The following is a 24,967-nucleotide window of genomic DNA, read 5'->3' on the forward strand; positions in this document are numbered from 1 at the left end:
CTTCACTGATGGATAGCAACAGTAGTCACCTGACCAAGCTGTGCAGGACAAGCCCCTATTACAAATCTCCACAGGCAAGAGTTTAATGATTTAAAAAAAAAAAAGAGTTTAGTGATAAGGCAGCCTTCTGATGTTTATTCTAAAATGCTCTAGAGCAGTGGTTCTCAACCTTCCTAATGCCGCGACCCTTTAATACAGTTCCTCATGTTGTGGTGACCCCCAACCATAAAATTATTTTCGTTGCTACTTCATAACTGTAATTTTGCTACTGTTATGAATCGTAATGTAAATATCTGTTTTCCGATGGTCTTAGGAGACCCTGCTAGGAACCGCTGCGACCCAGAGGTTGAGAACCGGTAGCAGGGTCGCCTAAGACCATCGGAAAACACAGATATTTACATTACGATTCATAACAGTAGCAAAATTACAGTTATGAAGTAGCAACGAAAATAATTTTATGGTTGGGGGTCACCACAATATGAGGAACTGTATTAAAGGGTCGAGGCATGAGGAAGGTTGAGAACCACTGCTCTAGAGCTACAAGAAAAGACTTCATTTAGCTGACAACTATGTTGTTTGTGTTATGACATCCTGGGAAACATAGGGAATACCAAAGAAATACCAAGCTATAAAGAATATAGTGTGTCTATTTAGACAGATGCTGAAGAAACAAAATCCAGTACTCAGAGAAAAATCCAATGGTTTTTAGTAAGAATATTTCCTGGAGTTGAACTTTAGGTTCTCTTACAGGAAATATGAGGTACATGGTGGGGCTATAAAGGAACAAACTCAAGATAAGCAGAGTTTAGATGATTTTCATTTGTAGAAAACTAGGTGTTGGGGTCTAGAATCATACATTGCTGTGTTTTTCATAAGTGAGAAAGGCATGGTTTAAACTAAAATAACCCCCTTTAATATGTATCTTACTGACTGCAAGATACATTTATTAGCATGAGAATTTAGAAATATCTGTCAGTTTTAAATGGTTGTTATGCTCTGATACAGCATTTCTATTACATAAATTTTTAGAAGCATTTGTATAAGGGCACAAGATTTATGTTTAAAGATTTTACATGAATTAGTGAAAAATTGGAAACCAGACTTTCTGAAGGTATTTATTTCAATGTTCACTTGAGGATATAGAGAGACATAGACATGAGAGAGATACATCGATTGGTTGCCTTCTGTACACGCCCCATCTGGAGGTGGAACCCACAACCTAGGTATGTGCCCTGATTGGGAATTGAACCCACGATCTTCAGTTGCATTGGGATGACACTCCAACCAGCTGAGCCACATCAGCCAGGTCATGTGTTTTTTTTAAAATTGATTTTTATTTTTTGTTAATCCTCACCCGAGGATATATTTTCTATTTTTTTTAATTTTCTTTTTAGAGAATGGAAGGGGTGGGGGGAAGAGAAACATCAATGTGAGAGACACACAGACTGGTTGTCTCCTATACACGCCTACCAGAGATCCTATGTGCCAGGACCAGGAATCAAACCCATAACCTTTTTTTGGTATATGGGACAACGCTCCAACCAGCTGAACCACCTGGTCAGGTAAAGGTCTTTAAAGTAGTGTCCTCAGATACAACGAAATAACTGTCAGGTTAAGGTGAAGGAACAGTGGATTTTTTTGTGATGTGATTTTATTCTCATAACTTTATTTACTTGTTAAGAATCTTCCTTGGATATAGTGATGGGGGAAATCTTCATTGTATACATAATCTGTGCCTCTATTCTAATACATTTAAACTTTGTAACATTTATAGAACTTTTAAATCTATAATTTGGTGACATTTTAAAGTTTAAGAAAGTTGTGTACAGAAGTGATCATTTAGATGCAAGTGCTTTCAGGATGAGTATATAAATAAGATTTTCTCGACCTGTTAGGTAAACTCACGTCAGTTTACTGCAGTGGTTTTCCTACAACTGTCCCAGTATTCCTGCTGAATGCAAAGCCCCCATCCCTATGCCACGATAATAGCCTGATTGTATGCAACAAGCATGAATGTCCTGTGTTTCTTTTCCGACAGCAATCAGAAACGGAGACTGTTCATCTGTTTATCCCAGCCTTATCTGTCGGTGCCATTATTGGCAAGCAGGGGCAGCACATCAAACAGCTTTCTCGCTTTGCAGGAGCTTCTATTAAGGTACTGTTCTGCCAAGTGTGGCTGCCCTGGAGCTTTAAATACAGTCAGTTACAGAAACATGAGTCTTCTTGATACCTCATAATTTGAATCGAAGGTACAGTCTATCCCAGTGATGGGCAACCTTTTGAGCTTGGTGTGTCAAACTTCGCCAAAAAACTGAGCATAACTCGGGCAGTGTGTCACTTTGAGGAAAAAACTAACTCCAAGACTCTAGTTGCAAATGTTTCATCCTCAGGAGCAGCAAATGTTTCATCCTCGGCATGTGGCCGCGTGTCATCAGAAATGGCTACGCGTGTCAGTGCTGACACGCGTGTCATAGGTTCGCCATCACTGGTCTATCCTGAAGTTACTTTACTTTATATGGTACTCAGTGACAGTACTTGGAGGGAATTTATGTTTCTTGCTCACACTGGACACTTGGGGGGCTCTGATGCACGAGGGCCGAAGACCACACTCTGAGTAGCAGTGGTGTAGTGACAGGGGCATGGGCGGTGGAGATACAGACCCACCTGTGCCTCCAGCTCTACTGGCTGTGTGACCATGGGCCAGCTAACGCAACTGCTCCAGCCTTCCGTCTGCCCATGTGTAAAGTAGAGGCAATGCCTTGTCAGGATGTAGTGAGGATTAGCTGAGGGGCTGCAAATGGACTTTTACATTAGGACCAGGCATAGTGTAAGGACAAGTGGTGTGGCAGGAGCAATAACTAATAAACCCATATTAATTACTGTCTCTTCATAACTTCCTTCCGGAAGGCTTTCTACATATCACTAAGTCAGGTGCTAATGTCAGGCTGGTTTGTGTAACCTTTCTATCATAACCCCTTGATGGGTCTGTTCCAGATTGCTCCGGCCGAAGCACCAGATGCGAAAGTGAGGATGGTGATTATAACTGGGCCACCGGAGGCCCAGTTCAAGGTATGTGCTCTGGAGTCTGTGCACAGGTAGCAAATGGATGGATGTGGAGAATATGAATGCCTTCTTTTCAGGAACTCTAACCTGGCTTCTCCCTTAAATGTATCTAATACTCAGTAAAAACAATTTCTGGATGGAAATTTCTAAGACTAAGAACAGAGTAGAGGAGTATTTGAGATCTTGCTTGCCAGCCACTGTGGTCAGTTTGGCACAAATACAATCTTATAAAAATTAGTAGAACTGTATACTTGAAACATGTAATTTTTCTGACCAATGTAACCCCAATAAATTAAATTTTTAAAAAAAGAGGAGAAACAAACCCCCAATTACATTTCAAAACCAAAGCCTTTGTTTTGAGAGTTCTTTAGTGGTTTTTGGATTTACCTGTCTCCCGAAAGAGAATTTGCTCAATGCCTTGTTATATGTGAAGGTGAGCCCTTAATACTGAAATTTACAAACCTGCCTGGTTAATATGCCTTGGAAAACTTGTTCTCAAATTTTCCTTGCCCCTGAGAAGCCATAAACTTGAATTAAAATGCCTTTTCCTCTTACCCTTGGATTAACTGTTAGCCCCAGTTCATTATCTCTCTAGTTACTCTTGTCCAATTAAACTTAACTCTGACTTTTTTCCTTTGGTACAGAGCAGAGCAAACTAATGGTAATACACCATAGGGGAGGTTTCTTCTGTGTAACTTCTAGTTGTATGCAGTAGGTGACAGGATGTGCTGGCTGTAAATATCAGAAGTATGTGTTAACTTTTTGTAGTCTTATTCAAAGTAGAAACCACCTGGTTAAGAGGAAAAAACAAACTATTCCTCTCAGCAGGTTTCTCACTGGCCCATTTAGACAAGAGCTGGCTTCCTGTGAGCCCAGCACAGCTGGCTCTGTTAGTTCTTCCCTATGTCTCTTCTGCTCAGGAAAAATGTAATTACTTTCTTATTGCCTGGAGGAGAGGTTTTACCTTTCAGATGGAGAGCAAATGGCCATTTGCCCACAAAAGTGATTTATTTTTAGTTAGGATGACTACTAATTAACTCCTTTAACTTTTGTCTAAAGAATATGGTTCATTCTCTCATCAATCATTCAATTGACTCATCTGTGACATGCAGTTCCGGTCAACCTTTTCCAGGGCTTCCTAACTTCTCAGTCTCTTATGCGATCTTCAATCTATCAAATGCAGACGTATCACTGGCAAAGGACTATCCAGTAGACTTGAGCCATTTTTAATGTTAAAGGACTTTTTGTCTCCTACATGAATGACACTGATTAATAGGCTATGTTCTCATCTGTAGGCTCAGGGAAGAATTTATGGAAAAATTAAAGAAGAAAACTTTGTTAGTCCTAAAGAAGAGGTGAAACTTGAAGCTCATATCAGAGTGCCATCCTTTGCTGCTGGCAGAGTTATTGGAAAAGGAGGCAAAACGGCAAGTACTTCAGCAAAACCTGTGCAGTGGTATGAAAGGGAGAGCATTGAAAGGTACTTAGGAGTTCCAAGTCTCTGGATTTTGGCTAATTTGTAAAAAGCAGGACCATCTGGGCCAAGGTTTGGAGAAGACTCTTTTGTTCCGCCTGAGTGTTGGTGTCGGCTACTGGTGGAAGGAATGCCTCTCTTTCAGACCACTTGGTGGGAGAAAACTCATTTGTAAGGGGCATTTAGCATTTTTCTGTTGACATAACTCAGCTTTTAATTTTTATTGCACAATGACATGAGAAAAAACTTTTTTAATTTCATCTTTTATAACTTATAACTCTTTAACTGAAAAAAAAATGTTTCCCAGATTTAATACATGTAACTAAGTCATTTTCAAAGCTATTTACAATTTTGAAGTGATTGAGAGCATACACTTTGGAAGCAGACTCTCATGGTTTGAATTTGGTTCTGTCATTCATTTGTGTGACTTTGGGCAAGTCAGTTTCTTTCCCTAAGCCTTGGTTTTCATCATCTTGCAATGGGGACAGTATTACTAACCGGACAGAATCATTAGTGGATTGGGTGAAATCTGTAAAGCCATAGTTAGTGTTTGGCATAGTAAGTGCTCAGGAAATGGTAACAAAAGACAAAACAAAACCTAACATGATTTGTATTTATCTTTTTCAGGTGAATGAGCTCCAGAATTTATCTAGTGCAGAAGTTGTTGTCCCTCGTGACCAGACGCCTGATGAGAATGATCAAGTCGTGGTCAAAATAACTGGTCACTTCTATGCTTGCCAGGCAAGTGGGCTTTGATGTGATAAGCAAGCTCTAATGCTTTTTTCCCAAATGGAAGCAATTTCCCTGTAGGTACCAAACACTTAAAAATTTTTTTTAATTGGTTTATGTTTTCATATGAGTTGGTTTAATTCCAGATGGTACAGAATTCGGGATAGAAAAAAGACTGAAGAACACACTCTGACAGGACTCTAGGCTGGGTCTACTTTGACCTCACAGCTAAGTTAAAAATGGCTGAGAAGAACTAAAGAGATGAGTCACTGCATTGCTACTATTAACAAAAGTTTTTTCTTAAATGTACCACAGGCTCCAAGACAACACTTGGTTCTAGCTTATAGGTGGCAACAGATGCTATGACAGGGAATTCAGGTGTTAAAACAAATGGAATTGCCTCAGGCCCAAGGACTGGCTCACTTTTGCCAGATTTCTTAATTCCACTAATGGCCAGGAAGCACTTTTATCCTGAGTTTCTTCTATTTATGCTTCTCCTTGAAAGCCTTATCTTCCTCGTTCATCTCCTTGCCACCCTCACAGCTGGACATGGCCCCTTCCCCAGAAACTGAGCTCTCTGTCCCACCCCTGTGCCTATGCCTCCAGGTGGGCCCATTGATTCTAGTGCCAAACACTTAATTCCTTTTAGCAGGTGACTTCAGAGACTACTAGCAAACTAATTCGTATGGATAATTAATCTTCAAATAAACTTGTTTGAAGTTTTTGAAATGAAAAAGTAAACCAACTTTGAGTAACCTTTGATCAGGTGGAAATTTCAAAACTCTCTCCTTCTGTAGGTTGCCCAGAGAAAAATTCAGGAAATTCTGACTCAGGTAAAGCAGCACCAACAGCAGAGAGCTCTGCAAAGTGGACCACCGCAGTCAAGACGGAAGTAAAGGCTCAGGAAACAGCCCACCACAGAGGCAGATGCCAAACCAAAGACAGATTGCTTAACCAACAGACGGGCGGCTGCCCCCATCCAGAATCACATGCACAAGTTTGTACCTAGCCAGTTGTTTCTGAGGACCAGGCAACTTTCGAACTCCTGTCTCTGTGAGAATGTATACTTTATGCTCTCTGAAATGTATGACACCCAGCTTTAAAAAGAAAAAAATAAGGGGGAGGGAGGAAAAGAGGAGCTCTGCACTTCCCTTTTGTTGTGTTTTCAGTGTAAAACTTCTCTAATTTTTCTTAATGTTCCCATTTATGCAAGAAATTGGCTTAGTGATGCACTCACTAAATTCATCAAATAAAAATAGATTGCTCCTAAGTGAGAATAGAATTATTATAGGAACTTAAATGTTAAGGTATCAACATAGAAAAACTTCTGTTTTATTTTTATCTAACACTAACATGAATAACCTAAGGGAAGTGCTGAATGGTGTTGGCAGGGGTATTAAATGTGCATTTTTACTCAACTACCTCAGGTATTCAGTAATGCAATGAAAGCAAATTTTGTGGGTTTTTTTGAAATTTTTATATACTTTATAAAGATAAAAGTCCAACTGTTTTTTAAAAATAAAATTTAATTAGCTAACAGGCAAATAAAAAAATTTTTTTACTTCTGGCTGGTGACAGTAAAGCTGGAAAATTAATTTCAGGTTTTTGAGGCTTTTTGACAGTTTTTAGTTGGAAAATCCAATAAATGTCCAGTGACATGGAGCAGTGCCTATGTTTGGAGAGCAGCAATACCATTTATTTTTTTGTTTGGTAGGGAAAGTTTTTGATGGTACTAACAGAGCAAAGTGGTCACAGGAAGTTTTGGAATGGCTAGTTTCAATGGCTTCAGTGTTTTTGTTTGGCTAAGTGATTGAGTGCATAATTGCTGTGTGCTTCTGACTATCACTACCTAAAGAAAGTGCAGCAATGGAGATATGCTGCCCCTGTGGACTTGAAACTGACTGGCAAAAAGCAAGCCCCAGCTTGTCTTACAGGATCTTAGTTTGCCAATCCACCTCAGAGCAGTTGGTTTACCCTTTGAGCAGACCCCAAAAGAGTTGCTTGCGAAGACCAGTGGGGCAGTCAGATAGTGTGAGTGTTTGAAGGCCATAAAAAGCTATATCTGCATGTGCCAGGCACTGCCATGAGCCTCACTAAGCTGTTTTGAAGATTTTTAAACAATGATAAAAAGGAAAGGCCACCTAAAATATTAATTAAATACAGCAGGATTTCTGTATTCTGTGCAACCAGTTACTGTAAGAAAATGATTTTTGGAATATAATTCGAATGACTGTGATAAAACCTTTGACCTGAACTCATTTGCCCGTTCTGTAACTTGATGGCAAAGCTCAGTATGTACAATTATGTGGGTGTGGGTGGTCTCCAAGGCCACCCTGCTCTCAGAATTGTTTGTGTTGCTTTTTGTTCATAAAAGGATCACAGTCATCACATTACATGGATCTGAAGGACATATATAATAACCCTTAAAAAATCATTTTGCCTCATTTGTATTTCAAAATGAATTTCTACAGACTAGGTAAGTTTTTCTGATGATCAGTGTATCAGACATTTTGGAAATGACTTGAAACGTTTTCCTAAATGTTTTCCGAAAACCAGTTTATTTTGTAGTGTTAGCCAAAAAGTGCCCTTTTTGTCACTGAATTCATCTAGCATTCATAAACCCCCCCATCCCACCCCCCAACAGCAAATTGCTTAAAAAAATAATCATGGACTGGATTTCGGGTTGGTTTTTAGGTGAGATGTGCTTATGGCCAGAACTCTTCCTCAGTATTTGATTTTGCCAATATTTGATGAGTTGTTTTTTTTTAAAAAAATACAAATAGGTGCTGCATTTATATCTGCTGGTTTAAATTCTGTCATATTTCACTTCTAGCCTTTTAGTGTGGCAAATCATGTGTTACTTTGAATTAAGCGTTGGTAATGGAGTATCTGGCAATAGCTAGAAAATAACTCTGTGACTGAGTTTGCACTCACCGCATATGGATCATTCCTCATTTGTAATGTGCCCAAATGCAGCTTCATTTTCCAGACACCTTGATGCAGAATAAAGTTTTTCATCATTAGGTGCAGCTTGATGTGTAGTATGTTTTTATTTTTGATTTTTCAAATAAATATATGAATATAAGTTATAAATTTAAACAGATTGTTAGTAATGCTGAAGTCATTCTCAAGTTAAGCAACCAATATCTATTAGTTATTTCCTTTATTCCATGGTACTTAATGTGAACCTTGATAATACTGTTTGCATATGAACTGGAATTATAGGGCTAGTTATGTGTTTTTGCTTTATTTTTTTAAATGTCTATTCCATTCTACATAGTGATACTTAAGCAAAATTAATTAAAAATCTGAGTAGAGAGTTCAATTGAAACATGGGGACCAGTGATAACTCCAGGAAATCCTCCTGGGATCTCAGGAACAAAGACAACATTAAAACTGCAGTTGAAGCTCCTTTACTTGCAATCTCCACATCCTGGTGTCAGTTAGCATGATGCCCACAGTCAGATAAGACTTGTTTTGACAATAACTTACCCAATTAGGTGGGGGTTAGGAGCTATATTTTTGAGAAGTGACTCAGTCTGAAATGAGTAAACCAGTATTTTATTCACATTTGAACTCCATTGGAGTCAGGGATGACGGGTCATCTTCTATTCCAAGAATGAAGTCTTCAGGTAATGTCTCCGGTGCTATCTGAGCTAACTGGTCATCATAAGAACGCAGCGTCCATAACTTCTCTAGTTCATACATTTCTCTGGTCTCCGGAAGCATCAAATGAATCACCATGCTGCCTATCAAGGACAGGTAAGAGTTACAAAGAAGCAGCAGTTTGTTTGCTGTTATGCTTTAATAGTTTATTACTCACAGTGTAACTATAGGAACTCAAATAATAGTTCTCAAAGTGTGGACCACAGAAGAGCATTGTCTGAAAACTGTGGGCCCCATCCGTAAAATACCACTGAAATGCTGCTGTGTTTTTGTCTCAGTGCATCACACAGGAGGTACATGATGCCAATATATACAAATTAATTGTATCCAAGTGACTAGCCAGTCCGCTTTCTCTTGAGAGAGAATTCTCCAAATGTGTCACATTTCTACACTAACTACCTTTTGTTCTTGGCTATATTTTTTGAGATATTCTCTCTCCGGAGCCAAGGGCAGCTTTGCTTACACCAGTGGTTCTCAATCAAGGACATTTTTGATTTGCACAATGGGAAAGAAGGGGAGGGATACTGCTAAACATCCTACAATACACAAGATATTCCTACCAACTCCTACTAAAATTACCTGGTCTAAAATGTTAAGTGATAAAGCTGAGAAACCTTGCCAGAAAAAGTGTCTTCCACCAGAGCAAAAGCGACCTGCTTCCTGCCCATCATAAATGATGTGCAATACCGTAATATCAGGTTCCTCTCTTAGAACTGTGTGTACAGGCCCCATGTTGCTCTATAGAAGCTGGGGCTTAGGGAACCTGCTCCAAAAGTGCCGCTGTTGGCTCCTGCTATTATAAGTAATAGCCCTGAGTCTTTTACCAATATCCAGAAACTGGCCAGCTGACCTGTTAGCTTACAAGTAGGATAAAATCTCAGGCTCCTCACAGTTCTTGACAGTTACTGTTTTTCCCTTTGAAGTAAGTGCCTTGTGGGGAAATACTTAGACACTATTAATACCCAGATTTGTTAGGTCTTTTCAAATTCCAGTCCTAAATCTGGAGTGCCCTTCACCTCAGCCAAGTTATTTAAGGCCAAGGTGGTTATGTGTATCCCAAGCCTTCTAGTACCACTAAGGGATCTCTCCCATGTTACCCATCCTGTTCTCTATGATCTTTCTGACCTCTTTGACTCATTACATACATACCAGGTTAGGTGAGCATTTCACAGGTGAATAAGATCACCTGGGTTACAATGAAAACATTTTGAAAATTTTATATGGAAAAATAGCAATTTGATCTCAATCCTTCTGCAACTGAAAATAGTTCAATGCGTCAAAATAACTTACCAAAGTCCACACAGAGCCAGTCATCAGTGTCCTTCCCTTCAATTTTCACATGAGGCTCATTTTTACTTTTTAGGAATTTGTACTGAAAAGGGAGAGATCATATATTAAAGGGAGAAGGGGTGGGGGAAATCTTTCCTCTTACTGAGGTTCTGGTGGTCTTTTTTCTTGGTCTTAATTTGGAACCTAGCTTACTCATTCCTATTTGCCCCATAATTAACAACTTAGGAAAACTAGTTCCCCCCTAAATCCTTCCCAATTTCTATACCTCTCTAACTGAATACTCCTGCCCAAAACCCTTTGGATAGGGCCACCCTACACATTCACCACAGTGTCTCTGGTGCACAGAGTCATAAGCTCATTCAATATCTGGTCCTCACCTACATCACCCCTTCTGCCCACCCCAGCTTCCCTTCATTCTCAGGGGAGGCAATGTTAATGGGACTTTCATCATCCCACATCTATTCCCAACAGATATATTTATGTCACAAAGGACATTAATGATAAAAGGGGCAACTAACCAAGATGACAGAACAACTATAAACATATGTATCAAAAGTCAGGGTTCCTAAACACATAAAACACTGAAATAGGACTGAAGAAAGAAATAGATGGCAACAGTAATATAGGAGACTCACTACCCCATTTCCAATAATGGACAGAACAACCAGACAAAAGATCAATGAAGAATAAAAAAGACAACACTACAAAACCATCGGACTTAACAGACATTAAATAAGAACACTGCACCCAACAACAGAATACATATTCTTTTTAAAAGTACATGAAGCATTTTCCAGGATAGATCATGTAAGGCCATAAAACAACTCTTAATAAATTTTAAGATTGATTTTTAGAGACAGGGGAAGAGAGAGGGACAGAAACATTATCAATCTGCTGCAGCCTGCTCACCCCTCTGCTGGGGATCGAGCCTGCAACCTGGGCATATGCCCTGACCAGGAATCAAACCTTCTGGTTCATGGATGTAGGCTTAACCATCGAGTCACACCCACTGTGCAAGTCTTAATAAATTTTTTTAAAAACAATATATAAAGTATATTTTCTGGCCACAATGAAAAGAAACTAGAAATCAGAATGAAAACAAACTATCCACAAATATGTAGAAATTAACACTTTAAGAAACCAATTGCTTAGAGAACAAATCACAAGGGAAATGAGAAAATACGTTGAGACAAAACATAACATTCCAAAACTTATGGGATGCAATGAAACAGTGTCAAGATGGAAATTTATAGCTATAAATGGTTATAGGAGAAAAGTCCCCAAATCAAAAACTTAAACTTACACTTACAAAAACTAGGAAATGAAAAACAAAGCTAGCAGAAAGAAGGAAACAATGATGAGAGAATAAAATGAAACCAACATTTGTTTTTTAAAAGATAAATAAAATTGGCAAATCTTTAGGTGGATTAACAGAAATAAATAGAAGACCCAAATAATTAAAATCAGAAACAATTCAGGAGACATTACTATCAATTTTAGAGAAGGAAGACTACTATGAATGATTGCACACCAACAAATTGGATAACCTCCAAGAAATGAATACATTCCTAGAAACAAAACCTACCAAGATTGAATTATGAAGAAATAGAAAGTCTGAATAGACCTATTCAATAATAGTAACAGGACTGAATCAGTAATCAAAAACCTCTTAAAACTTTTAAAAATCATTATTGTTGAAAGTGTTACAGATGTCCCTTTCCCCCCCACCCCATTGACCCCTTACAGCCTGCACCCACCCCCTGCTCTAGGCCTTCACCACACCCATGTCTGTGTCCATGGGTTATGCCTATCCTACCTAATAATAGATAAATATGCAAATTGACCGTACCTTCGCTATGCCCACGATTGGCCAGGAGGCACGGGGGGTGGGGTGGGACTCGGGGTGGCCGGGGTGGCTGATTGGGCCGGCGGGATGCTGAGCTCGTGTCGCCAGTGGCGGCGCAAGCTCAGCGTCTGCGCTATGGCTGTGCTGCGGCACTGAAGGGGCCTCTGGGGCAGTGAGCTCACGTCCCGCCACGGACCATCAAAAGCGGGGGAGCTGGGTGCCTGTCCGCTCCGGCACCAGGCTTTTCAGAAGCCTTCACGGCGCCGGAGGCTTCTGAAAGGCCTGGTGCTCCAGTGGACAGGCACCCAGCTCCCCTGCGATAGAAAGTGAAAGTGTGTAGGGGACCCTACACGTGCATGATTTAATCATGCACTGGGCCTCTAGTATGCATATAAATTCTTTGGTTAATCTCTTCCCACTCACCCACCACCCCCTTCCCTCTGAGATTCAATAGTCTGTTCCATGCTTCTATGTCTCTGGATCTACTTTGTTTATCAGCTTATGAACAAAGGGCGGGGGGGGGGGGGGGGAGGGGGACTCCCAACAAAGAAAAGCCCTGGACCAGAAAGCTTCACTGGTGAGTTCTACCAACTATTTTTTAAAAAGCCAACACCAATTCTTCTCAAACTCTTCCAACAAAATTTAAGAAAAGGGAACACTTCCTAATACACTCAATGAGATTAGCATTACCATGACATCAAAGCCAAACAAAGACTATTAGAAAACTACAGGTCAGAATCCTTGATGAACAATGATGCAAAAATCCTTAGCAAAATACCAGTAAACCAATTCAATAACATACTGAAAAATATATACACAACCAAGTGGGATTTACTCCTGGAATGTCAAGATAGTTCCACATGAAAATGAATGTAATAAACCACTTAAGTAAAATGAGGGACAAAACCACAGGACCATCACAAATTTATGCAAAAAAAAAAGCACTTGACAAATTCAGCATCCTTTCATGATACATTCAACAAGAAACTCTCATGATAATAAAAGTCCACAGCTATTGTCATGCTCAGTGGCGAAAGACTACATTTTTTCTCTAAGATTAGAAACAAGACAAGAATGTCCACTTTCACTCCTATTCAACACAGTATTGGTATTTTAGCCAGATGATTAGAGCAAGAAAAAATAAAGCAAGGTAACCAAATTAGAAAGGAAAAAATAAAGTTATCTCTATTTTCAGAGACATGATCTCATATGTAGAAAACCTTAAAGAAGCAAGCAAGAAAAAGAGAACCATTAGAATTAGTAAATGAATTCAGCAACATTGTAGGATACAAAATCAACACACAAAAATCAGTTGCATTTCTATACATTAACAATGAGAAACCTGAAAAGGAAATTAAGAAAATTCCATTTACACTAGAATCAAAAGAATAAATACTTAGAAACAAATTTAACCATAAAAGCCAAAGACTTGTACACTGAAAATTACAAAATGTTGCTAAAAGAAATTAAAGACACCAATTAAGTGGAAAGACCCTGATTTCATATATTGAAAGACTTAAAATGGTTAAGAAAGAATGAAAGAGCAAGAAAGAAAACAGTTGGAGGTCTCAAACTTCCTGATTTCAAAACTTACTACATGCCCTGGCCAGGTAGCTCTACTGGTTGGAGAGCTATCCCCATATGCTAAGGTTGCAGGTACGATCCTGGGTTAGGGCACACACAAGAAGAACCAATGAATGCATAAATAAGTGGAACAACAAATTGATATCTCACTCTCTGAAATCAATAATGAAATTAAAAAAACAAAAACCAGCATCAAGGTAGCCATATAGAAGAATGGAGTAAGACAGAGAACCCTTATGTCCAATGATTTTTAACCAGGGTTTCAAATCTCTTCAATGGGGAAAGAACAGTTTTTTGTGTGTGTTTTTGTTGTTAATCCACATCAGATGATATTTTTTACATAGTTGTGGTTTTTTTTAGAGAGAGAGAATGGAAGGGTAGGGAGAGAGAGTGACAGAGAGAGAGAGCAAAGCATCAGTATCAGAGAGAGAAACATTGATGTGAGAAAGACACATTGATTGGTTGCCTCCCGCACTCGGGGATCGAACCTGCAACCCAGGTACCTGCCCTTGACTGGGAACTGAACACGTGACCCTTTGGTGCATGGACCGATGCTCTAACCACTGAACACACTGGCCAGGGTAGGGAAAGGGCAATTTTTTCAACAAACGGTGCTGGTAAAACTAGATATCTACATGCAAGTGAATAAAGTTGGATCCCTACCTTACACCATCTACAAAAATGACCTCAAAATGGATCAAAGACCTAAATATAAGACCTAAAACTATACAATTCTTAGAAGAAAACACAATGGAAAAGCTTTGTGACACTGGATCTGGCAATGATTTGGATATGACACCACAGGCAACAACAAAGACAGATAAACTGGACTTTACCAAAATTAAAAACTTTTGTGCATTAAAGGACACTATCACCAGGGTAAAAAGGCAACCTACAGAATGGGAGAAAATACTGCAAATCTTATTTGATATGAGATTAATATCCAGAATATAGAGAGAACTTCCCACACTTCCCAACTGAATTAAAACATGGGCACAGGACTTGAACAGGCATTTCTCTAAAGACATACATATGGACAATAAGCACATGAAAAGATGTTCCACACTAATCTTTATGCAAATCAAAACCACAATAAGATACCATTTCACATCTATTAGGATTACTATTATTTACAAGCCAGAAAATAACAAATATTGGCAAAGATGTGGAGAACCTGAAACCCTTGTGAACTGCTGGTGGGAATGTAAAGTGGTGTAGCCACTATGGAAAAGAGTTTACTGGTTCCTCAAAAAATTAAAAATAGAATTACCATGATCTGGCCATTCCACTTTTGATATTAAAAGCAGGGACATGATGGAGTCAAGATGGTGGAGTAGATAAATTCTGAACTCCCATGAACAAATCAAAATTACTGTTAAATTATAGAACCATCATACTGAGAACCACCCGAGGACTAGCTGAACAGAATTCCTGTAACTAAGGATATAAAGAAGCAGCCACATCAAGATGGAGAGGAGGGTCCAAAACCGGTTTGGCTCAGTGGATAGAGCGTCAGCCTGCGGACTGAAAGGTCCCAGGTTCGATTCCGGTCAAAGGGCATGTATGTACCTTTGTTGCGGGCACATCCCCAGTAGGGGGTGTGCAGGAGGCAGCTGGTAGATGTTTCTCTCTCATCGATGTTTCTAGCTTTCTATCCCTCTCCCTTCCTCTCTGTAAAAAATCAATAAAATATATTTAAAAAAAAAAAAAGATGGAGAGGAGGGGCAGAGGCATGGTGCGGGCAGGTCCCACCCACAGTGTGGCAATTAATAAATGGGAGGAACATCTCAGGTTGCCCGAGATGAGAGAGGGGTCCAAGCCTCACACAGAACTCCCCAGCCTGGGGCAACTATGATGGTAAGAGGAGTCCCATAACATCTGGCTTCGAACACCAGCAGGGATTACATCTGAGAGAGTCAAAGGACAGCAGGAGACCACGACACTGTTCTTAAAGAGTTCATGCACAAACTCACTTGCTCTAAGCTCCAGTGCAGAGACAGCAACTGGGTCATTTGGGGAGGCATTATATTGACTAACCTTACAGTGAGGGCTGGAGAGGCAGGGATCATGGGAACTCTCTCAGGGACAAAAGACCTGGCAGGTGCCACTGTTCCTTTGTTAAGTTCTCCTCCCACTTAATTGGCAAAATCTGTCTCTCTCCATTCACCTGGCCCTGGCATTTCCCTGAGACCCTGCCCCACCCAACCTGCTCTCCTGGCTGGACTCTCTTCCACAGTCTCCAGACCCTCCACACAAGCAGCTAGCCTCAATGTGCACTGTAATCTCTCCCAAACACCCTCGAGCTCAGCTGTATGTAATCACTCACTTTACACTATAATCTGTCCCAAATATCCTTAAGCTCAGCACAAGTTGTGGCTGCCTCGCCTTGCACTGCAGCGTCTCCCCAAAACCCTTAAGCCTAGCATAAGTGGCAACCAACCACCTCGGCTTGTGTTGTAGTTCCTACCAGGTGACCACAAGCCTGGCACAAGTGGTGGCTGGCTTTGGCTCACATTATACCCTCTCCCAAGAGGCTCCAGACCCTACACAACCAGTGGCTGGCCTCAGCTGGTATCAGAGTGCCACTAAAACAACTCCTGCTCCACAGGATCAGCCCTCACACAACAGTGTGCCCCAATACCTATTACCAAGTGGGTCCAGGCCTGACACAAGCAACAATCAGCCTTGGTTCACAGCTTGGCCTTGCCTAGGCAACCTAAACCCAGCATACCCATCTGTAGATTGCTTTGTAGCTCATACCAGGTGGCCCCCAGCAGAATACAGGTGGCAGTTGACCTTGGCCTGCACCTCCCAAAAGGCTCCAGAGCTAGTGCACCCAATGGACAGTTTCAGACCACAAAGCACCACCCAACCACTTCCACAAGCAACACACTCAAGGGGTGAACTCAGCAGACATCAGAGCCCTGCTGAATTAAGTCCTGCTCTGTGGCATGAGCCCCTGCACAGCTGATCTTCCACAGTGGTCAGTAGTACATGGTTGCACAGTCCTTATAGCCAATTGGCCTGGGGGTAAATCCCTCCCACTGACATGTCAACAGCAATCAAGGCTCAACTAGAAGAGGAGGATATACACAGCCCACATTGGGGGTGGGGAGTGCGTATTTTGAGGGCATATCTTGGGTGATCAGGGAAGCTGTGCCACTGGATCCTACAAAACACCTACTATTTAAGGCTACTCGACCAAGCCCGGGAGATGCAGCAGCTCCATCTGATACATAGAAACAAACACAGGGAGGCTGCCAAAATGAGGAGACAAAGAAATATGACCCAAATGAAAGAAGAGAACTAAACTCCAGAAAAAAACCTAAACAAAATGGGAACAAACAATCTACTAGATGCAGAGTTCAAAACACTGGTTATAAGGATGCTTAATGAACTTAATGAAAATTTACTTCAACAGCATTAAAAAGGACATGGACAATGGCATACTTCACAGAGCTAGAACAAATACTCCAAAAATTTATATGGAACTATAAAAGAACCTGCAAAAGAATAACTGCAGTAATCTTGAGAAAGAAGAACGAAGTGGGAGGGATCACGATACCAGATATCAAACTATACTACAAAGCCATTATAACCAAAACAGCCTGGTATTGGCACAAGAATAGGCATATTGACCAAAGGATCTGAACAGAGACCCCAGAAATTGACCCACACCATTACAGTCAATTAATATTTGACAAAGGAGGCAAGAACATACAATGGAGTAAAGACACTCTCTTCAACAAATGGTGCTGGGAAAACTGGACAGACACATGCAAAAAGATGAAACTAGACCACCCACTTATACCATACACAAGAATAAACTCAAGGTGGATAAAAGACTTAAGTGTAAGGCATGAAACCATAAAAATCTTAAAGGAGAACGTAGGCAGTAAAATCTCAGACATCTCATGTAGCAATATGTTTACGGATACATATCCTAGGGCAAAGGAAACTAAGGAGAAAATAAACAAATGGGACATCAAACTAAAAGCTTCTGCACAAAATAAACCACCATCAAAATGAAAAGGAAATCCTACTGTATGGGAGAATATATTTGCTAATGATACATTTGATAAGGGGTTAATATCCAAAATATATAAAGTACTCATATAACTCATCAAAAGGAAGACAAACAATCCAATTTAAAAATGGACAGAAGACCCGAACAGACATTTCTCCAAAGAGGACATACAAATGGCCAAGAGATATATGAAAAACCGCTCAAAGTCACATATCATCAGAGAAATGCAAATTAAAACCACAATGAGATAGCACCTCACACCTGTCAGAATGGCTATCATAAAGAAATCAACAAACAGTAAGTGCTGGCAAGGATGTGGAGAAAAGGGAACGCAGACTGATGCAGCCACTATGGAAAACAGTATGGAGTTTCAGAAAGAATATGTATACTCCTATGTTCATAGCAGCATTATTTACAATAGCTAAGATTTGGAGACAGCTCAAGTGCCCATCAGTAGATGACTGGATAAAAAGCTGTGGGACATTTACACTATGGAAAAGTAATGAAAAGCAAGGACCTACAACAAAAATTACTCTATCCAGTAAAGGTATCATTTAGAATAGAAGGATAAAGAGCTTCCCAGACAAGTAAAAGCTAAAGAAGTTTATCACCACCAAACCAGTATTACATGAAATGTTAAAGGGTCTTCTTTAAGAAGAAAAAAAAGATAAAAAATATAAACAATAAAATGGCAATAAACACATATCAACAATTAAATCTAAAAATCAAAATAAATGAACAAGCAAAACAGAAACAGACTCATAGATACAGAGAACATTTTGATGGCTGCCAGATGGGAGGGGGTTGGGAGATGGGTGAAAGAGGTGTGTGAACGAAAGAAGCCACCTGCTAACCTGACAAGCTCAGGGGAGGCCTGTGTGGCAGTCTTGAAAACTCAGAGACCTAAAATAACCACAAAAGATGGTCTGAAAATTAAATATTTAACTACAAACAGGTTATAGTGGGCAGTCATGTCCTAGGCCGATTATTTTCCCTGACAACGATCAACTTAGATCTTTCCTGAGCCCATTGGCCTTTTTGCCTCTAAGATAACATATCTGTGAGATGTCTGGGTAACTTGTAACTTCCTTCTTTTGCTGGAGCCCCTGGGGCACAACCAAATGCGGTGGGCGCCAGGACAGATGCCTCAAATTCCTTCATTATCATGTTAATTGTTCCTGTACCCACCTAAGTATGTGTCCATCATTTTACTTTTTATCCAATCCCAAGGGTTTCCCACCGTTTGACTTTATCCCACCTCCTTAGTCCGTCACCAATGAATTTCATGTAGCCCACCTATGTCCCTCCTTTGATGGCAATGTATAAAAATAGATGTAACCCTGCATTCTCAGGAGCATTATCTCAATTCATTGAGGTTCTGCTTCCCGGCATATGCCGACAGTTTGGCTCAAATAAACTCACTAAAATTCTTTACAGGTTTCAATGGTTTTTTTCGTTAACAGGTGAAGGGATTAAGAAAAACAAATTTGTTACAGAATAGTCATGGGATTGTAAAGTACAGAATAGGAAATACAGTCAATAATATTCTAACAACTATGTATGGTATCAGATGAGTACAAGATTTATCAGGATGATCCCTTAGTAAGTTATAGTGAATCATTGGGGTGTACACCTGAAACTAATATAATACTGAAAGGGTTAGCTTGTTTAGGGAGGTTTAGGGAATGAGGAGGGTCCATAGGAGAGGAATGCACAGATGGAGACTTTCTAGTAAAGATGCCAGTGTGTGCTTATCTTACTTGTACAGAGGATAGAAAAGTGCCACACCCAGCTAGAAACATTTCTGGCCTAAGCAATTAAAACAGCCACAAACCAAGGACAGACAGGGGTATCTCTGGCCTGAGCAATTAAAGTGACCATAAGTTAGACCAAAAGTAGCCCTGACCTGAGCAGCTGGGAGAGCTATAAGATAAGGCTTTCTGTGCCAGCACAACTGGGAGAAAACCATAAGATAAATCAAAAGTGACTCCAACCAGCAAGGTAAGGGGGAGAGAAAATGGGGGGGGGGGGCAACACGTGGGCTTTGAGCTTTGAAACTAATTCTATGTAGCAAAATGACCAATAAGGAAAACATAGGGGTCCTAAATTAAGGAAAGGGACCAATAATAAAAGGTCAGATTCAAACTAAGAACTGCAGCATATATAAACTGGAGACAAAGGGACACGAGGCAGGATTTTTTAACTTTTTTTCCATTATAAAGAGAGCAGGCTTTTCCCATTGGGGGGGGGGGCAGTCCCTCCCCATGGGGTCCCTTTTGGGGACACCCCTGCCCAGATGGAGTTTGTAACTGCTTCCAATAAACTTCTACATTTTAAAAAAATATATTTTATTGATTTTAGAGAGGAAGGGAGAGGGAGAGAGAGAAACATCAATGATGAGAGAGAATCATTGATTTGGCTGTCTCCTGCATGCCCCCTACTGGGGATCGAGCCTGCAACCCAGGCATGTGCCCTTGGCTGGAATTGAACCTGGGACACTTCAGTCTGAAGGCCGATGCTCTATCCATTGAGCCAAACCAGCTAGGACAACTTCTACATTTTTTATTAAAGAAGTCTTTTTGTCTGCGAGTTTATTCTTCAAACTTCGTGAGGACAAGAACTCATGGGAAGAAAAGTCTGTACCCCGAACCCCACGTTTCAATACTGTATATCAACTGTATTTGAAAAATAAAAATGATTTAAATAAAATAAAGTAACTTGGTGACACCCCTCCCAAAACAACAAAAAATGCAAGAAGTTAAAGAAACAGAACTGATGGTTGCCAGAAGTGATGGAGGTGGGGAGATAGGCAAAAAGGTAAAGGGAATTAAGAAGTACAACCTGCCAGTTATAAAATTAGTCACAGGGATGTAAAGTACAGCATAGGGAATCCTATATATTAAAGAGGTAACATGCAAATTGACCCTCACACCATTGCACAAGATGGCTGCCCCCATGTGGTCAAAGATGGCCACCACAAGATGGCCGGCAGGGGAGGGCAGTTGGGGGTGACCAGGCCAGCAGGGGAGGGCAGTTAAGGGGTGACTGGGTCGGCAGGGGAGGGCAGTTGGGGGTTACCGGGCTGGTAGGGGAGGACAGTTGGGGGGGGACCGGGCCGGCAGGGGAAGGCAGGTGGGGATGACCGGGCTGGCAGGGGAGGGCAGTTGGGGGCGACCGGGCCAGCAGGGGAGGGCATTCGGGGGAAATCGGGCCGGCAGGGGAGGGCAGTTGGGGGGGACTGGGCCTGCAGGGGAGGGCAGTTGGGGGCGACCGGGCCGGCAGGGGAGGGCAGTTGGGGGCGAACGGGTCAGCAGGGGAGGGCAGTTGGGGGGGACCAGACCTGCAGGGGAGGGCAGTTGGGGGTGACCAGGCCGGCAGGGGAAGGCAGGTGGGGATGACCGGGCCGGCAGGGGAGGGCAGTTGGGGGCAACTGGGCCGGCAGGGGAGGGCATTTGGGGGAGATCGGGCCGGCAGGGGAGCAGTTAGGCATCGATCATGCTGGCAGGGGAGTGTTTAGGGGGTGATCAGGCTGGCAGGCAGGCGAGTGGTTGGGAGCCAACAGTCCTGGATTGTGAGAGGGATGTCCGACTGCCAGTTGGACATCCCCCAAGAGGTCCCAGATTGGAGAGGGTGCAGGCTGGGCTGAGGGACACCAATCCCCTCCCCCCGTGCACGAATTTTATGCACCGGGCCTCTAGTATAGTCAATAATATTGTAATAATTATGTATGGTGCCAGAAGAGTGCTAGACTTATCATAGTAATCATTACTTAAGATATATAAATGTCTAATCACTATATTATATACCTGAAACTTATATATCAACTATAATTAAAAAATAATTTTTTTAAAATGCTGGGACATGAACAGATATTTCTACACTCATGTTTATAGCAGCATTATTCATAATAGCCCAAAGGGGGAAGCAACCCAAATGTTCATCACTGGATGAACAGATAAAATCTGGTTGTACATACAATAAAATATGACACATACTACAACATGGATGAACCTTGAAAACATTATGCTAACTGGTATAAGCCAGCCACAAAAAAACAAACAAACAAAAAAACAAGTTGGGTATTATTCCCCTCATATGAGGTGCTTAGAATAGTCAAATTTATAGAGACAGAATGCAGAATGGTGGTTGCAGGGGACTGGGGGAAGGGAGAATGGGAAGTTACTGTTTAATGTGTACAGGCACCAGAGCTCTGTTTTCAGCCCCCTTCTTATTTTACCACCCTTCTCTAGGCAATCCCAGCTATTCTTTTGGTCTTAATTGTCCAATTTTCAACAAGGTCAGAGAGGTATGTTTCCTTGTAAAGTGGTGTCAGAATCAGGGAAAGGCTGCCAAGTACATTTTCTTCCTCATTCTGATTTATAGTCAGTGCAGCTGGAAAATGAACTGCCTTCCCTTTCTTCAGCTGTTAATTCAGAGGGTAAGGACTAAATCTTCTTCATTTTACCTTCCCAATACCCAGGACAGTGCTTGGGAACACAGGACATGCTCAAACATTTGAGTTAACTCTAGGTCAGCACTGTCCTTCCTATAGAACCTTTTGCAATTATAGAAATGTTTTATTGTACTATCCAACATGGTAGCCATTAGTCACATGTGGCTACTGAGCACCTGAAATTTGGCCTAGTACAAATGAAGAACTGAATTTTAAATTTTAATTTATAATTAAATAGCCACATGTGGCTAATGGCTACCATATCAGACAGTGCTGCTCTAGAAATCCCTCTGGGTTATACTGTCTCTAGTCTGTCTCAGGTTATTTTTTAGTACTTTTTAAAAGACAAGAATTAGAAATACCCTGATTCATGAGGGTTGGATATTTGTCCCCATGATTTCCTTTTTTAAAAAAAATCTTTATTGTTGAAAGTATTACATAGGTCCTCCTTTTCTTCCCATTAACCCTCTTCCAGCCTGCGCCCGTCCCTCCCCCATAATTTTCACTATCAAAGCACATAAAACACTCAAGCAAATTCTGAAAATGTGGGCTTCTATAATCTCGCTGACAGATTTACTTTTCTCGTGTTTCTCCTCGGCCTAACGAACTGACACTGTTTCATTCAGTTCAGGGTTCCAAAGGGAAAAGAAAGCGTCCTACCATTTTCACGATGTAGTAGGCCATGGCATGTAAGTGTCGGGTGGACGTTCCACTACCAATCACAAAGTAATCTGTGTATTTCAGTTCTGGAGGAACCTGGATCACACAAATGTCTCTCGCATTTTCTTGCCTCAGAAGCGAAACCAACATGTCAATGTCAAACTTGGAACCTGTATGATCTGAAATGCACAAAGTTTTGCTCGTGTCAGGTGGCCCAGGTGGAGTCAAATACGGGATGCACCCAGAGCCACAGGCATCCCCGAGGGCACTGAGGTCTAAAATGTTTTCCAAGACGGCAGGGCCCAGGCCCCCGGACGCCGAACGCGGGCAGGGGTTTCGTACAGCACGGCTCTGCTTTTGCAGGAAGGGTGCTCAGGTCACACGGAGCCGCCACACGTCCTCGGCTATTACGTGTGCAAATAGAACCGCACACCAGCCACAAAGGCCTTTCAGTTACTAGGACTAGAGGAAACGAGCAATAAACCCCAGACACAGTGATAGCCTGGGGCCGTGGTCGGCAAACTGCGGCTCGCGAGCCACATGCGGCACTTGGGCCCCTTGAGTGTGGCTCTTCCACAAAATACCACGGCCTGGGCGAGTCTATTTTGAAGAAGTGGCGTTAGAAGAAGCTTAAGTTTAAAACATTTGGCTCTCAAAAGAAATTTCAATCGTTGTCCTGTTGCTATTTGGCTCTGTTGACTCATGAGTTTGCCGACGGCTGGCCTGGGGCATAGTGAATTGGATACCAGACACCACAAAGGGTCACGGAACTCAAATCGCGAGCTGGAAGGGCTCTTGGTATCTGGTCCACAACCTTCATCTGAGCTGAAGAAACTCAGGCCTCAAATCAACCAAGGAGGGAGCTACACATTTTAAAACAGCTCTTATGTTGAACCCTCAAGTTTTTCTTATAAAGCCACTTGGGTTATGGGACAACTGTTATCTGTGAAAATCTTTTTTTTCCCCCTGCAGAGATTTAGCTATTCTGTTCTTTGCCTTGGAGCATGAGAGCCTGTACATTTCTAACCCCCTTATGTTCCACAAGGGACTGCCGAGGGCCCGCGGCCAGGTCACCAGCACCTCCCCCAGCCGCCAGCCTTCCGCAGCGGTGCTCCACTGCCCGTCGCTCAGTCTCTAAAAACCTCCAGAGCAGAGGGCCTTCCTGGGCCCGTCTCCCATCAGCGCTTCTTGGCCCCAGCCCCAGCCCCTGGCTCCTCCTCAGCATCTCCCGCCCCGACACTCTAGGGCAAGGCCATCTCTCCGGACCCCAGGGAGAGTGCGCAAGGGGGCGAGGGGCTGAGGTGGTGATGCCCAGAACACCAGGGGTTTGGGGTCGTCCCTGCGCCTCACGGTTTCTTCACTGTGAAATGGCCAAGTTGGCGCCGACAGCCTCGCAAGTCCCTTCCAACTCCGGATCCGTGGGAGTGGGTGACTCCAAGGGTTACCCAGAGCCTCCGCAGCCGGGACCCGCCTCCCTCCCGCACGCCCGTACCTGCGGCGTCGGGTTCCCGGCGCCCCTCGCCGGCCGCCTCCTCCGCGCCGGCCGCCCACTCTGTCCGCTCCTCCAGGCCGGGCCCGCCGTGCAGGCCGCGCGCACGGTCGGCGGTCAGGCAGACCCGGCCGAGCGCTGGTCCCGCAGGAGGCCGCCCCGGGGCCAGCAGCCGCAGCCGGGCCCCGGCGCCCGCCACCGGCCCCGCTCTCGGGGAAAGGGCCCTGAGGCCCAGCAGCTTCCAAAGCCGCCGAGCCGCGCACCCTCCGGGCCCCATCGCGGTCGCCGCGCGTCGACTCACGGGGCGGGGCTTAAGGGAGACCCAGCAGTTTCTGCGGCCTCCGATTGGCCAGGTCAATGCGGCGCGGCCTGGAAATTTGACGTCAAGAGCGTGGGCGGGGCCAGAGCCCGAAGGCGGGGCCTTGGGCGGAGTCTGAGGCCCTGGGGAAGCAGCTGCGGCCGGGATGAACTGACGCGGGCTCAGGTGTTGCCGGAGTCGGAGGACTAGTAGTAATTGCCCACCCTGCTGTGCCATGAAGGCAGGGATTTTTATTTTGTTTTTAACTGTTCTCTCCACAGCGCCTAAAACAGCTGGTAGTGAATGAGCAGACGTTGCTGCTGTTGATTAGACTGGAATTAGGACATATAATGTTCCACTCATCGCTCATTACCAAAAACTATCAAGA

General features: G+C 42.5%; 2 protein-coding genes across 2 annotated transcripts in view; one reads left to right on the forward strand and one right to left on the reverse strand.

The window, feature by feature from the left end:
• The window catches only part of IGF2BP3 (insulin like growth factor 2 mRNA binding protein 3), a 97,779-nt gene extending 89,478 nt beyond the window's left edge, over nt 1-8,301 (forward strand). The window contains exons 11-15 of the mRNA XM_079786279.1: nt 2,039-2,155; nt 2,995-3,069; nt 4,359-4,490; nt 5,165-5,278; nt 6,064-8,301. Coding sequence (XP_079642405.1) covers nt 2,039-2,155; nt 2,995-3,069; nt 4,359-4,490; nt 5,165-5,278; nt 6,064-6,162 — 537 coding nt within the window. The 3' untranslated portion in view covers nt 6,163-8,301. The remainder of the gene's footprint in view (nt 1-2,038; nt 2,156-2,994; nt 3,070-4,358; nt 4,491-5,164; nt 5,279-6,063) is intronic.
• Nucleotides 8,302-8,438: 137 nt separating this feature from the next.
• MALSU1 (mitochondrial assembly of ribosomal large subunit 1) lies at nt 8,439-24,582 on the reverse strand. The gene is made up of 4 exons (XM_079786280.1): nt 24,285-24,582; nt 22,793-22,971; nt 10,223-10,304; nt 8,439-9,015 (listed from the first exon to the last, which is right to left on the reverse strand). The coding sequence occupies exons 1-4, from the start codon at nt 24,556-24,558 to the stop codon at nt 8,828-8,830; spliced, it is 723 nt and encodes a 240-aa protein (XP_079642406.1). The 5' UTR covers nt 24,559-24,582; the 3' UTR covers nt 8,439-8,827.
• Between the last annotated feature and the right edge of the window lie 385 nt (nt 24,583-24,967).

Source organism: Cnephaeus nilssonii, assembly GCF_951640355.1.
Source record: "Cnephaeus nilssonii genome assembly, chromosome: 12".
NCBI lineage: Eukaryota > Metazoa > Chordata > Mammalia > Chiroptera > Vespertilionidae > Cnephaeus > Cnephaeus nilssonii.